Consider the following 16,923-nt stretch of genomic DNA (forward strand, 5'->3'; position numbering starts at 1 on the left):
AATTTCACTTGATCAAAGTCTCCCTTGAATTTTCAACCAGATTTTCAGACACAGCAGGAAACAAAGTAATTTGTCTGGTGTTCTACTGCAATTTTTTGATTTAAAAAAAATAATTATCCTGACTGAGACCCATGCTGTATTGTCTGTTTGCATTTTTGATGACAGCAGTACAAGTTACATTTAAAATTGCAAAGCTTCTCTGGCTGCAGATTTGAAACATGCTGTGCTTAATATGCATGAATGATGGTTGAATGAGTTGAAACTTTAATTTTCATACTTAAAGAAGAAATAAATGATGTGAGTTTGACTCTTTCCCTGGGCCCAGTTGTTTACACTGATTTATACCTATTTTTATATTTGGGTATATTCCAATGAGATTGACAGGAAATGTCAGCACAACTTTAGTACAATGGCTGAGGATGAGCGCATCTTCAAATCTAACTCCCAGGTTGCATCCAGGGTGTAAATTCCAGGCCCAGAGATCCAATCTGCCTGTCTGTAAATGTTTGAGCACTATAATTTCCATGCAACATGTCCTATTTTGTTTCAACGTTTTGTTCAACAGAACTTGCTTTCAAATATGACTTTGAGGTATATAACATTTATGCTTGTAATAATGGGTGCTGATCAATTATATAGCTAGAACCATAGAAACATTACAACACAGAAGGCGGCCATTCAGCCCATCTTGTCCATGTTAGCCCAAGGACATCCAGATGCCCTTTCTAATCCCAACCTCCTGCACCTGACCCATTGCCATGTAGTTTACAGCACTTAAGGTGCAGGTCCAGGTCTGTTTTTAATGAGTTTAGGGTCTCTGCCTCCACCACCTACTAGGGAAATGAATTCCAGACTCCCACTACCCTCTGTGTAAAAAATGTCTTCTTCATGTCCCCTCTACACCTCCTGCCGCTTACCTTGAATCTATGTCACCTGGCTCTAGAATTCTCCGCCATGGGAAACAATTTTATCCTGTTCACTCTTTCTCTTCCCCTCATAATTCTGATTACCTCAATCAAGTCACCCCTCAGCCTTCTTCGTTCCAAGTAAAATAACCCCAACCTATCCAATCTTTCCTCGTAGCTACACATTTCTAGCCCTAGTAACATTCTTGTAAACCTCCTCTGCACTCTCTCCAGGGAAATGACATCTTTCCTGTAATGTGGTGACCAGAATTTCACAGTTGTGGCCTCACCAGTGTTTTATAAAATTCCAACATTATACCCTTACTTTTATATTCTATGGGCTGGATTTTCCACCTCGCCGCATCACTTTTCTGCCCCAACCCGCCGGCGGGATTTTCCATTACGCTGGCTGGTCAATGGAGTTTCCCATTGTGGGGCAGCCCCACGCTGTCAGGAAACTCCCAGACACCAGCAAAATGGAGAATCCCGCCCTATATCTCTGCCAATGAAGGAGAGCATTCCATTTGTTTTCTTTAAAACCTTGTCTATTTGAACTGCTGCCTTTAGGGACCTGTGCATTTATATGCCAATATTTTTCACTTCATCTACCCCACTTAGTATATTCTCATTTATTGTGTGCTCTCAATAAATGTTTGGCCTCCCTAAATGCATGACCTCACACTTCTCTATGTTAAAATCCATCTGCCACTTTATCTACTCCACCATATATATCCTTTTGGAGATTATAGCTATCCTCTACACTGTCACTACTTAACCAATCTTTGTGTCATCTGCAAATTTCCCAATTGTGCCCCTCACATTCACGTCCAAATCGTTAATATATAACAGAACAGTAAGGGTCCCAGCACCGAGCCCTGTGGAACACCACTTGAAACAACTTTCCATTTGCAAGGGCATCAATCGACCATTACCCTTTGTTTCCTGTTGCTAAGCCAACATTTTATCCAGCTTGCCACATTACCCTGTATTCCATGGGATTTTACTTTTTTGACCAATCTGCCATGTGGGACCTTTGCAAACGCCTTGCTAAAATTCATGTGCACAACATCCACAGGGCTACCTTCATCAACCCTTCTTGTCACTTCCTCAAAGACTTCAATCAAATTTGTGCGGCAAGATCTTCAAAATATTCACTCCCCAGTTCAAAAGTTTTACTCCCGTTTTACCTCTGTCCTTTTCCGTGGTAATACTGAATCTAACTGAATTGTGATCACTATCCCCGATATGATTGGCAACTGTCACTTCACCCACTTGCCCTTCTTCGTTCCCCAAGACTTGAATTGCATCTCCTTTCATTGAGTTTGTCACTAATTGGCTGAAAACATTTTCCTGGACAACTGCATGCATTTTTCTCCCAAGTTCCCCTTATATTGTTTGAAGCCCAATTGCTATTGGGATAGTTAAAGTTTCCTATTATTAGTGTCCTCTTGTTCTTACAGGCAGAAATGTGCTTCCATATTTGATCTTCTATCTCCCTTTCACTACTTGGGGGTCTGTACTATATTCCCAGTAGTGTGTCTACCCCTTTTTTTATTTCTAAACTCAACCCATAAAGCCTCATTTGTTGACCCGTTTAGTATATCATCCCTTCTCACAACTGGAATTGATTCTTTAACGCTTAGTGCTACTCCCCGACCTTTATCATCTCCCAGTCTATCGTGTCTGAAGACTCTATGACCAGCGATATTGAGCTGCCAATTTTGCCCTCCTTCAGCCAGGTTTCTGTTATAGCAATGCTGCCATGTGCCTTCTTGTGCCCTTAACTCATCTACTTTATTTTTAATACTCCTTGCATTGAAGTATAAACAGTTTAACACCACTATTTTCCCTTGCTGGACACTTTTTAAACTTTGCTTCTCCTGTAATTCCAAGTCTATCACTACATTTTCTACATCACTAGCTAATGTTCTACCTCCATTTTCCTGATCTGAATTTTACCTCCTGATCCTATTCCTGGGATCCCATCTCTCTGCCACGCTAGCTTAAATACCCCCCAACAGAACTAGCAAAAGTCCCCGCAAGGACATTGGTACAAGCTCTGCCTGTGTGCAACCTGTCCGGTTTGTACAGGTTCCACCTTTCCCAGAACCAGTCCCACCAGTCCCTCTTCCCTCCGCCCACAAGCAACTCTGGTTCAACTGGAAAATCTCCAAAAGAGATTAAAGTTGATGAAATTCTCCAAGCCAAAAGTACAACGTGCTGGATACCATTGTGCTGTTAGGATAAGCCTTTCAATATGTTACTTGGAATAAAGATTAAAATATAAAAATATTATTTTTTTAATGAATGTGTACTTACCATATTTATTTTATTGTCTTAGTAACTGCTTTATGCTAATTATCTCTGGCTTTATTATTAATCTTCAGAAGTATGCTGCAAGATGGTTTATAGAGGTAAAACCCCATCGCGGAAGCATTAAAGGGTTAATTGTCTAACTATTTGCTGCTTGGATGTCTCACCAACTGAGAGCATTTAGCAGACATTTGAGCTTACGCTGCCTGATTTTTCCAACTACTCTCATACGCTGCATGTGCCAGAATATCTGACAAGGGTTCTTGGTGGGCAAGGGCCCCTAGTGCCAAGTTGGAAAATTACCTCTTAGCTTGATTCTATGAGCTGAGACAAACTAGTGAATTTATCAACATAAGCAGCTTTTTAAGCTACATTTAGTGAGTAATGAGGAATTGGTCAGGTTACTCCTTCAGGGAATGAGTTTCCACATGTCAGTGATCTTGCTGAATATTGCGTGATACCCCAAATTAGCAGGAATGAGTTCATAACGGGGTATTTGGGAGTTGGGGAGCGGGGGGGGGGGGGGGGGGGGGGGGGGGGGGGAAGCGGCGGTGGTTGCTGGCCACACACTGCAAAGTTTCTTATCAAGATTTGTGACAGCAGAAGTGAGTTGGGGAGCTATTGACAAAACACTAATTAATTTCACTAATAGGGGGGTGAGTAAGGGGGGAGGGGGTGAGGAGATGGGCACTTTGCAGCCTCCATATTAAGTCCTGATGTTTACAGGGTTAATTTTTAAACTTCACATTGCCAATGAAAAGCATTACTAGAGCACATCAGAAAGTGTCCAGTGTCTGTGTCCAGTTTAAAGATGACGAGTATCAAAGTACCCATTGCCCTTCTAAACTTTGTATTTCTTAAAAGAAAAATCCTGATATACAAATTATGCTGAAATAATGCTATCTAATGTGAAATTTGCACTTGTGAGGAAGTAATAGCTGATCCTTCAGTTATCAGGTATTCCTCACTTGGGGATTGAATTCTCTATTCCGTCGTCCTCCTTTGAGAATCCTGTGTGCACATTATTACTTCAGAATCTCTTGGGCAATAACTTCCTTAAATTTATCAATTTTTAATTGTAAATCATGAAAGGAATTTCCTTCACAGCTGGAGTAGTGCCAGAAAGGGCAGAGAGGGCAACGCCCCCTACCAGGTATCATTGAAACTTTGCATAGAATCTTAGTGTTATTGATTTACTCGTGCTCCTAGTGAAAGTTAATCTTTCCATTTCCCCACCCGTTCAGAAAATCGCTTCTTTCCTTATTTGTATTTTGAAATGAACAGCAGAGAGAATGTGCAATATTACTTATTATTGAAAAATTTAAATGAAAGAAAATGAATGGACAAAATAGATTAAGACAAATAAGATAAAAATGAACTATGAAGTGAAAATATGCAGCTAAAAATCCAATATGTATTGTTATGGTGTGAACATTTTTGTCCCCCACTTTCCTCCACTACGATTCTCACTGATGTCAGTGTCTGATTCCACAGGCACTGAGCACCCTCTCGCACCTCATCTAACTTGTTAATGTTCACTTAAGAGCCTTAGATCCTGGGTTTTGACATATCTTTTTACCATGTACATAATTTAGCTGACTACAGACTCACAGCAGCAATCATTAAATAGCAATTTCCTTTTAACTCTCCTTCGCAAAGAATCGGTGCGAGTCGAACACTCCTTCAGTTGTCTGTCTGGGACTCTCCTGGTCTGGATGAGTCAATTCCACATTGGGAAATGCATTTTCACACAAATACATTAAGGGAGCTCCTTAACTTATTTTTAAATCCATAATGTAAACTTTTCACCACCTGGATAATTTAGCCACATAAAATATATTCCATTGAAATTAAAAGAGAAACAACTTCTCAGCAGTGCCTTCATGCTTTTGGGGCTGGTTTAGCACACTGGGCCTTTCACTGGCTTTTAAAGCAGACCAAGGCAGGCCAGCAGCACGGTTCAATTCCCATACCAGCCTCCTCGAACAGGCGCCAGAATGTGGCGACTCGGGGCTTTTCACAGTAACTTCATTTGAAGCCTATTCGTGACAATAATCGATTTTCATTTCATTTCACATTGTTCATCCTGCCAGTTTCTACTTCTTCACAATCTGATGGAGAGAAGGCTTCAGTAGGATTTTTATTTCTGTCTAACCTTTAACCGGATAAATAACTCTCAGAGTTAAGGAGGGAAAGGTGGAGATATACATTTACAGACCCCCAAACATATTCATTCCAAGATGCTTATTTCATTAAATTTTAAACAGGCAGCATTGCAAAGTTGTTAGGCCGGTTTTTGGTCAAACAAAATTTATTCAAACAAAATTTTACAATATTACAAAAATAACCCCAACACAACACAACCCATCCCAACCAAATGTTATACCAAGACTACCTCTGCCCAACCTCCCCAGCCCCCCACCCCCAACGCAAAGAAAATCATAATAGACTAATCGACCCTGCCCCCCACCCCCCCAAACCCCCACCCCAACAACTGATGGTAACCAGCTCCCTGAAAAAGGCAATGAACGGCTGCCGCCGTGTGTAAATACCGACCACTGACGCCCTCATCGTATACTTGATCTTTTCCGGGTACAGAAATTCCAGAAAGTCCCCTAACCACGTCGAAACATGAGGTGGCACCGGAGACCTCCACCCAAGCAGGACCCGCCTCCGGGCTATTAGCGAGGCGAAGGCCAAGACAACTGCCTTCGTCCCCGTCTGCAGCAACCGGAGAGTCTGACACTCAAAAAATAATCAGCAATGGGCAGGCACAGCTCCAGTTCTATGCCTAGAGTCCCTGACATCATGAAAAAAGGAGACCCAAACATTAGCAAGCTTGGGGCAGCCCCAAAACATGTGCATATGGTTCACTAGCCCCCTAGAACACCACTCACACCTGTCCTCGACCCCCAGGAAGAACCCACTCATGCGTGCCCTGATCAGTTGTGCTCTGTACACCACCTTAAGCTGTATCAGACTTAACTTTTCACATGAGGACGTGACGTTAACCCTACGACGTGCCTCACTCCAACCGCACCCCCCATCGAAGACCAAACTCAGCCCGTCCTCACATTTCCTCTTTACTTCTTCCTGTGATGCCTGCCTCATCATCAACAGCTGCCCATTAATGTTTGGAATCCTTCCCTCCCCTAGTTCACCAAGGACAGAACCCTAACAAAACTGAGGGCGCCGGCACTCAGGAAGCTCCTTACCTACAAAATCATACTCCTGAAAGAAACTGAATACATTTCCTCTCAGGAGCTGGAACCTCTCCACAATCTCTTCTCGATCAGCAAATCTGCCCTCCAGAAAGCAATCCCTAAACCCTCCCCAGTGGTCTTACCCACCCACACAAAAGTACATAGTAACTTATTGACCATACCAATGAAAGCCTTAGAAAGACATGGAGACACTGGAACAGAAACAGAAACCGCTGGGAGAATATTCATCTTCACCATCTGCACTCTTCCCGTCAAGGTTAGAGAAAGGGCATCCCACCACCTCAAATCATGTTTTGGACATGTTTTTAAATATGCAATGATACCATCAGATATTATTACTTTATTTACAACATGAAAACAGCCACCTTGCTTGCATAACATCTCATCATGAGAAAAATAATACTACTTCTTCCGAGAACTCAATGATTCAATTCCTCTTCTGGAAATGGTGCTCATATTTTTAATGTTATCAGCAATGGAATCAGTACATCCCACGTCATTGAATTAACACCTACCTGATAATGGTATTGTCCTTGTTTTAGGATAATGGTAACCATATCCTGGGTAGCGACATCTTTGCTATTATTAGCAACTAACTCCAGGACTCAGAAGCTACCCACCAGAGATGAGGAGCTCTTCCAGATGCAGCTTCGAGACAAGTCTCTCTTCCATGACTCATCTATCATCCCAGATGGAGCTGAGATCAGCGGTTTTCTCTTCAGGCATACACCTAAAAGGTAATTTACTTCAATGATTTAAGGATGAACAATAGAGTAATCTGTCCCTAACAGTAATGGTAGAAGTGAATACCATGCAGTCCTCAGGGAGGTGAAGTCCCATCTTCACATTCTGCTGTGTGGCTAAATGTCATAGATTATGAACAGATCAAGCAATGCAAACCGGGCATCCATTAGATGCTGTGGGCCATCAGCAGCGGCAGAATTGTCTTCAACCACAATCTGTAATCTCAGGGCCTGGCATATTTCCCTACTCTACTGGACCATCAAGCTGGGGATCAACCCTGGTTCAATGAAAAATGCAGGAAGGAATACCAGGCATGCATACCTAAAAATGAGGTGTCAACCTGATGAAGCTACAACACAGGAATACTTGTATGGCAAACCGTGGAAGCAGCATGCGATAGAGCAAACTGCCAGGCTGACAGTTTTTCCATGCCAGGGATCGGGCCGAGGGGCACCCTGCCCAGGTGCAGTGGCTTCCTGAGGACCCCCTTATGGGTGAGTTGTTGGGTTCGGCAGTCATGTTGGGGGGTTGAGAGATCAGGATGCCATGATTAAATGGTGTCCTGACCTCTCCCTGCACTGAGGAGTTCCCAAAGCCGAGATCCTCAGTACAGGACACAGGACTAAGTGTGGCCTCATCGGGGAGTTCCCCGTTAATGCTCCAAATTGAACCAGAAACCCAGAAGATAGCATGGTGTTTCTTGGCATTGCGAGTGCTGGGAAACACCCGGATAAACACGCTTGTCCCGGAACACTGTTCTGATTCATTTAGATTGCGCCTGTTATTGTTAATCAGAAATCTACCAATCTCTGCTTTGAACATACTCAATGACTGAGCTTCTAAAGCCCTCTGGGGTAGGGAATTCCTAAGATTCACAACCACCTATGTGGAGAAATTTCTCCTTATCTCGGCCCTAAGTGGCATCCCCTTTATTTTTAAATTCTGTCCCTTCATTCTCGACTACCCAACCATGGAAAAACATATCCCCTGCATTCACCGTATTTTGTAGGTTTCATAGAGATCACCTCTCATTCTTCGAAACCCTAGAGAATACTAGCCCAATTTGCCCAATATCTCTTGATAGGATAGTCCCGCCATCCCTGGAACAAGTCTGATAACCCTGTTGCACTCCCTTTATGGCAATAATATCCTTCCTGAGGTAAGGGGAACAAAATTGCACACAGTTTCAGGTGTGGTCTAAGCAAGCTCTTATACAATTGAAGTAATCTTTACAACTATCTTTAGCCAGAAGTGCAAAGTGAATGATCCATCCCAGCCTCCTCCTGAGGTCTGCAGTATCGCAGATGCCTGCCCTCAGCCAATCCAAGTGATATGAAGAAATTACTCGGGCTTGGGTTGATAAGTGGCAAGTGACATTCTTGCAGCCTCAGCGAGTTCAAAAGCAGCACAAAGAGGAAACAAAAGATCAGTGAATCTAGCGAATTCAACCGTGGCATGAAGGGGGAGCGAGAGAGTGGTGGACCTAGGTGAGGGACTGAGAAGGTGAAATAGATCCTGATAAATGTGAAGGAGAAGAGCAAAGAAGCTCTGAGTTAGGATGAATGTAATGCAGCCTAATCTATCTGGAGGCTGAGCAGACCAAGGAGACACAGTGGGAACAATGGAGCACCTAGAATAAAGGCCAGGATTGGAGGGCAGCTTACCTTACCTGGGAGACATGTGCAAGACAATTGGGAGCATCTATAAATAAAATCCAGGATCAGAGTGTGGACAGGCGTACCAGTCAGAAAGAGCAGACCTGCGGAAGACAATTGGGAGTATCTACAATAAAGACCAAGATTGGAGTGTGGCTTACCCTACCTATCAGAGAGAGCAGAACTGCTGAAGACAATTGGGAGTACCTACAATAAAGACCAAGATTGGAGTGCAGCCTAACATACCTGTCAGAGAGAACAGACCTGCGGAAGACAGTAGAGAATCATTTCAGCTGCTGTGAGCCAATGTGTGCTCAGTTTGAAAAATGGAGTGAAAAAGAAATCAATTGTGACTTGACGAGGAACTACCTGTGGTAAGTTGATTGGCCAGTAAGTGCTTGATATAAGGTATAGTATGTTAATAGCTAGTTTAGGACACCAGAGCTATGGAAGATCTATAGATCTATAAATAAAAAGAATCTAACTTTAAAATAAAAACATAAGACTTATAACTATGTCATTGTGAAACATAGTTGTAAGTGGTACGAGCAATAATCACAGTAAATTGTAGTATACATAGGAATTATTCAAAGTTAATTCATAAAGTGATTAAACTACGAATGACATAGATAGGATTCAGAAAGAATTTCTGTATAGGGAGTACAAGTAGCTTGGGGCTAAATTATAAAGCAGAAGGTCAAAGGTAATAATCTCTGGTTTATTACCTGAGCCACGGGCAAATTAGCGTAGTGCAAATAAGGGGCAGCAGGGTAGCATGGTGGTTAGCATAAATGCTTCACAGCTCCCGGGTCCCAGGTTCGAATCCCGGCTGGGTCACTGTCTGTGTGGAGTCTGCACGTCCTCCCCCTGTGTGCGTGGGTTTCGTCCGGGTGCTCCGGTTTCCTCCCACAGTCCAAAGATGTGCGGGTTAGGTGGATTGGCCATGCTAAATTGCCCGTAGTGTCCTAATAAAAGTAAGGTTAAGGGTGGGGTTGTTGGGTTACGGGTATAGGGTGGATACGTGGGTTTGAGTAGGGTGATCATGGCTCGGCACAACATTGAGGGCCGAAGGGCCTGTTCTGTGCTGTACTGTTCTATTCTATCTATCTATGATTACAGAGATGGACGTGTGACTCAAAGACCGGTGTGGGAGAAATGTGTTCCCATTCCTGGGACTGCGCCAATGCTACAGAAAGCGGGAGCTGTACTGTTGGAATGGGGTTCACCTAAAGCACATGAGACCAGTGTTCTGGCAGGTCATCAGAGGGCTTTAAACTAAATAGTGGGGGGAAGGGATCATGTGAGAGGAGATATGGTAAATCAAAGGGAACCAATGAGGTAATAACGCTGTGTAACAAGTTGGATAATGATAACCAGGAACGAATGTGGCCTACCTGCTGTGCCTGCTCCTGCTTGCCGCTACTCATATATATAGCTGCCAGTCTCCGACTGCCAGCAATGCTATGAGGAGGAAGATTCTCCTGGAGATGGACCAAAGTCCTGCCTCATACTAATAAAAGGGCCATTGCCCCCCAAAAAGTAAAATGAGCCCACTAAATGGAACATAGAACATAGAACATTACAGCGCAGTACAGGCCCTTTGGCCCACAATGTTGCGCCGTCCTGTGAAACCCCTCTAAAGTCCCTCTACACTATTCCCTTATTGTCCATATGCCTATCCAATGACCATTTGAATGCATTTAGTGTTGGCGAGTCCACTACTGTTGCAGGCAGGGCATTCCACGCCCTTACTACTCTCCGAGTAAAGAACCTACCTCTGACATCTGTCCTATATCTATCTCCCCTCAATTTAAAACTATGTACCCTCGTGCTGGACATCATCATCCGAGGAAAAAGGCTCTCACTGTCCACCCTATCTAATCCTCTGATCATCTTGTATGCCTCAATTAAGTCACTTCTTAACCTTCTTCTCTCTAACGAAAACAGCCTCAAGTCCTTCAGCCTTTCCTCATATGATCTTCCCTCCATACCAGGCAACATTCTTGTAAATCTCCTCTGTACCCTTTCCAATGCTTCCACATCCTTCCTATAATGTGGCGACCAGAACTGCACACAATACTCCAAATGTGGCCGCACCAGAGGAGGTGTTAAAGGCCCAGATATTTCTGCTGGGGCGTGATGAGCATGCCCTCAGTACGAAAACTAGACTTGCATGTTAAAATCAACAATAATCCCACATCCTATCCATAATCACACAACTGAACCTGATTATAGTGCTGAATAAAGAATCAACAATATGGATTGCCTATGAGTGCCATGCATTTTGTTACTGAATTATAGCTCAAATAGAAACTATAATAACGCCAACTTGTATTTATATAGTTGTTTGCAAAATGATGCAGTGTGCTTCACAGGGGTGTAATCAGGCAAAAATGGATGCCAAGACAAACTAGCTATTCAGAGGGTTTGGAAAGCTACTTCAGAAGAGTGGGTTTTAAAGAGGATGATAACAGAGGACTGTGACGTAGAGAGGTGGAGGAGTTTTGGGAGGGAGTTCCAGGGTGGAGTGTCTAGACAGCAAACAACTAAAGTCTAGACTAGTAGACATGAAGACATGCAGCTAAACTTTGAAATTAATGTCTCATTATGATTTCAAAACAAGGCAACTTTCGTCTGATACTAAATGTCATTATGCAATCAGCACTATGAGATAGGTTTTGCTTCTGCTGGCAGACTTAGGACTGACATTGAACCAGCAGGTCTCCAGGGGATTTTATGTGACCTTCTTCCAATAATTTAAGAGCACATGAGAATGAAAGATAATTTTTTGCCATTGGACACTTAACTCACTGCAGGCTCCAGTGGCTGAGAATTGTTACTGCGTAATAATAGTATGTGAACTTGATTGTTTTGCATTAACATGAGAGTGGATCAGTATTTCTATAAATTGCATCAGAATCAATTAATATTTGGTTAAAAAATAATTTGCTAGCTTACTATTTAATATTTCTGTCCATTTCATAACAACATATCAAAAACATATGTAATATCACATCCTAAATACTAGTGTGATATTAGAACTGGAAGACTGACGTGAACGTTTCGGTCCAGTAGCTGCATGAATAATGCCACGAGATGAGGAGACCACTAAATTGCCTCCATGCGTCTCAACAAGGCATTCGACTGTGTGAGCAGAGGTGGTCTATTTACGTTGCTGGAGAAACCTGGCTGGCCGCCGAAGCTTTTCAGTGTGATCTGCTGTTTCCATGACAATATGATGGTTGAGGTCAGCAATGATGGAGCAATATTGGAACCTTTTGAGATCTGCAATGGGTTGAATAAGGTTGTGTTCTGGCACTGACACTCTTTGGCATATTCTTCATTTTGCCACTGTCATATGCCTTCAGGTCATGTACAGAGGGTGTCTACATACCCACCAGAACTGATGGATACCTGTTCAGCCTTGCTTACCAAAGAATCAAGAAAGAGGTGTGCCAAGCCCTCTTCAGAGAGTCGCTCTGCATGGGCGATGCTGTACTAACATTCCACACGGTAGAACACCTATAGCAGCAAATGGATGCCTGTAAAGAGTCTGGTTTGACCATCAACATCAGGAAGCAAATGTCATAGTCTAGGACTTTGCCAAACCACCACCTATCAGCATTGAAATGCGATGATGGAAGTTGTTGAAAGCTTCACATATCCAGGCTCCATAATCGCTAGAAATCTGTCACTTGATCAACACAAGCTATACAAAAGCTGGAATTGTTGTGTGCAAGCTGAGTAAGACTGTGTAGAACAACAACAATCTGACTGAGAACAAAAAAGCTGCGAGTCTATCAAGCCTGCATCCGCAGCTCATCCCTCTATTATGGTGAGACCTGAACAACATACACCAGATAGGAGAGAAGAATGAATGGTTTACACCTTGGCTATCTCAGACATACCTTCTACATGTCTTCCAGGATAAAAGCACCAACTCAGAGTTCCTAGAGTATGCTAATTCCATTAACATATACTCATTGCTAAACCATAGATGTCTTTGCTGACTTCGCCATATTCACCTGATGGATGATGGCTATAGACCCAAAGGCCTCCTCTATGGTGAATTGACCACTGGATCATGACCACCTGGACATCAATACCTCCACTTCAAGGACATCAGCAAGCAAGATATGACAATGGCAGATATTAACACTGTCAACTGGAAGACAGTCGCTAACAGCTGTGACCTCTGGTGGCTGACAGTTTGGAAGAGCGTTGGAAGAAATGAGCAGTATTAAAAGCTCAGTTGGCCGAGATGTGGGCCCAGATGAAACAGAGGTCAGCAAATTGTGTACCTTCCAGTCCACTGTTTTCCTCTGCAGCAGTTATGCCAGATACTGCCATATTAAAGGAGGACCCCGAGCCATACCAGGAGATGATTAACACAGAGTTGACCACAGCAGCTCAAACTTTTGTCTTTCAAGATGGGAGGCTCCCGTAGCTTTCAATAATCCTTATAAATTTATGGTGTTTAATGGGCAATATTGAATTAGCCACCCATGACACACTGCACTGAATTTTCCTTTTTTATGGAAGTCACCGTAACGGAAGATTATGTGGGTTATAGAATAGGGTGTCAATTCCCTATCACCCATTTTACATCATCATCCAAAGTAAAATTACTACCGAACCACCTTGGTTCAACTGATTAACCCAAATCCCTCTCACTTCACAATCACAGTTTATGAATGTAATCAATGCAATAAATGTATTTCCATATAAGAGTACACTTGCTACTATGTTTTTGTATCTATTTTCATCCAACAATAACTCAAACAACTTACTTGTTCATATAATACACTTACAGATATTACTTTGTTGTTGAAGAAGACAATACACCCTTGTCGATTACCATGACACCGTGCGATGCACCCTTAGAATGGAAACTAACTCTTCAAGAGCTACCTGAGGAGTCAAGTGGAGAAGGTTCTGGTAAGGCAGTGATGAATGAACAAAACATATTTCCTTTGGATGATAATTAAAAGACCAAATCATTTTGCATGAAATCAAACTACCATATGATCAAATTGAGGTGAACAGAGTTCAGCATGATATATTCTTATATAAAACAAGATCTCATGTATACACACCATTACATTTTTACAATGTCCTGAGTTAAGGTAGAACTGTAGCACACAGGAAGCAGCCTTTTGTGTTCCTAATCCAGCAGTATGATGTTTTGGAGCCTATAAACAATTTGACAAAATATGTAACAAACTTCCAGCACATGATAAGACCACACATGGAATACAGTGTTCAGTTCTGGTCACCCTATTATAGGAAGGATATTGTTAAACTCGAAAAAGTGCAGAAGAGACTACGAGGATGCTACAGGACTTGATGGTCTGAGTTATTGGGAGAGGCTGGATAGGCTGGGACTTTTTTCCCTGGAGTGTAGCAGGCTTATTTGTGATCTTATAGAGGTCTATAAAATAATGAGGAGCATAGATAAGGTAGATAGTCAACATCTTTTCCCAAAGGTAGAGAAGTCTAGAACTAGAGGGCGTAGGTTTAAGGTGAGAGGGGAGAGGGTTTAAGACCAGAGCGGAAATTGTTTTGCATAGAGGGTGGTGAGCATCTGGAACGGGCTGCCAGAGACAGTTGTAGAGGCGGGTAAAATTTGTTCCTTTACAAAACAGTTAGACAGTTACATGGGCAGGGTGGGTATAGAGGGATCTGGGCCAAATGCAGGCAGGTGGGACTAGCTTAGTGATAGAAACTGGGCGGTATGGACAAGCTGGGCCGAAGGGCCTGTTCCCATGCTGTAAACATCTCTGACTCTATGACAAATCTATCCTGAGTTCAAAACGAATCAGTGAATCAGACTTGTGGGCAACATGATAGAAAACCTGTTACAAGTAAAATTCTCTAAGTTATGTTTCTGTGATAAATAAATACTTTTAAGATTGTAGATCATACAATATAAAATTGCTTGAATAATTTCCATCGCATAAGCTGAAGTAGGTAGATAAGATTTATGTGGCCATTTGCCTGTTCCATTTCTGAGGGGGAAAATTCAATTTTGGGCCACCCAGTGCAACTCACTGGTGGGCCAAAGGAATTTCTCTCAAGTTCAACACTGAGCTGGCCTGCAGGTAGGTCCAGAGGACGGGGAACTTCCAATTTTGCAGCCTCTTACTTTCAGGGGGTAATTGTGCAAGAGAGAATGTGAGTCGAAATTCATCCTTCCTGCCTTCATTTCTTTGCCCAAATTACATGCAAAAAGAGCTTGAATTTCTCCCCCTGCTCTGTGATGTACAGACTGCTCATAAATTCAGCCTCTGCATCCCTAACAGAATAACAGATTCAATTACTAAAGTCAATTTCTGTACACATGATATAGGTAACAAGAGCAATAATTTAATGTCTGCAGAGTGGAAACTCAGTGTGGCGTAATTCCATTTATGTTGAGGAGAAGTAATTTTTCCCAATTTATTCCTGCCTGCTGTATGGTCAGAATCCAACTTCTTAACTTTTAAACCAATAATTAGACTTTTACCATGAAACGTCTACAGCAGGGAACTATTAAGGTATCACTATAACCTGTATTTTATCCATGTTGCCTCCCATGCTGCGGAATGTCTACTTGGATAGGAGCCCAGTACAAACAACATTTTAAATTTAACTGCAATACTGCCCTTTTATAAATATATACATCTTAGTTGCAGAAGGGAAACCAGTAGCATATGTAAATATTTCTATAGTGCCGTGAACATTACCACAAAGCATGCACAACCTTGAGCTATCTAAGTAAACTCGCAGGACAATCTTACAAACATTCCAAAATGCAATTTTCCCTCTGATATTGTGCTTAGAAATCATGTCAATACTCATCACAATACTTGACACTGGACTACATATTTTGAGTAAGAAGTCTTACAACACCAGGTTAAAGGCCAACAGGTTTGTTTCAAACACTAGCTTTTGGAGCACTGCTCCTTCCTCAGGTGAACTCAGAAGCAGTGCTCCGAAAGCTCGTGTTTGAAACAAACCTGTTGGACTTTAACCTGGTGTTGTAAGACTTCTTACTGTGCTCACCCCAGTCCAACGCCGGCATCTCCACATCATACATATTTTGAAGCCTAGGTTCACGAGAACTTGCATTACAAAAAGCGTTTGGAGCTACAAGTTTCAATAGTTCTTGTTCTTTTTTCGACATAATATGGTCACAATCTTGTTCCAAAATGAAAAATTAATTTCAGTTGCAGCTAGTGCATTATTGTGGTTACAGTGAATGTGCCAACGATTTCTATTCTGGAATACGGAACAGATCTTTAATTAAACTAGAGAATGTAAAACAAGTGCTTCTGGGTCTCCTTTCTAGAAAATAACTTTCAGAATCTCTTGCTGAGTATCACTCAGCATAACACACAAACATACACGGATATATATAAATATGTATACATTTCATTTTAAAGGAGGTGAGAATTACTATTTGCTCACTGTCCACATTAGTGAAATATGGTAACGTCATTTGTTACCTGTTCTATAAAATCTTCAAAACGAAATTTGAATTTCTTTCCTGCCTGGGTTGTTGCAGCTTTGCCATTGGTGGGTCCAGCTGCAACTCAAAGCTTTTCCTTTTCCTTTAATCAATGCCAGTCTGAAAACTGATCTAGAATCACCCAAACACAGTTAACTTTTACCAAGTTAAGTGTGCAGATTCTGGATTGACTCTCAGGCTAGTTGACGATACATGCCTCCTTGTAAGAAATGGAGCCACTCTGGGGGTGTTCCTCAACACCAAGATCGCCAGAGGAGTTCTGGAGGAAAGGAGGAAAAGAATCAGTTTTTCTTTTTTTTTTTGTTCACTCTTTTATGTTGCTTCCTTATGAATTTAATCTGTAATTCATGACTTTACAGCCGGTGGCCAGTCAGTGAAAATATTAATATTCACTTGGTCACCAATTACTGGACATAAAAAGTTAGCTTTAGATTTGTGGAAAACAATTTTGCTATATTAAAGAATGCTAGAGAATCATGATTTATTTATGGATCATATTGGATAAGCATAGTGGTGCAGCTTGCATGAAATGAGGTACTTAAATCATATCTACCTAGGCCACTTTAATGTTA

At 42.0% G+C, this 16,923-nt stretch overlaps 1 protein-coding gene across 1 annotated transcript in view; it reads left to right on the plus strand.

The window, feature by feature from the left end:
- Positions 1-16,923, plus strand: part of ndnf (neuron-derived neurotrophic factor) — a 37,977-nt gene that overhangs the window by 18,490 nt on the left and 2,564 nt on the right. The window contains exons 2-3 of the mRNA XM_038791834.1: positions 6,985-7,179; positions 13,655-13,779. Coding sequence (XP_038647762.1) covers positions 6,985-7,179; positions 13,655-13,779 — 320 coding nt within the window. The remainder of the gene's footprint in view (positions 1-6,984; positions 7,180-13,654; positions 13,780-16,923) is intronic.

This window comes from Scyliorhinus canicula, chromosome 3 (assembly GCF_902713615.1).
Source record: "Scyliorhinus canicula chromosome 3, sScyCan1.1, whole genome shotgun sequence".
In the NCBI taxonomy this organism is placed as follows: Eukaryota; Metazoa; Chordata; class Chondrichthyes; order Carcharhiniformes; family Scyliorhinidae; genus Scyliorhinus; species Scyliorhinus canicula.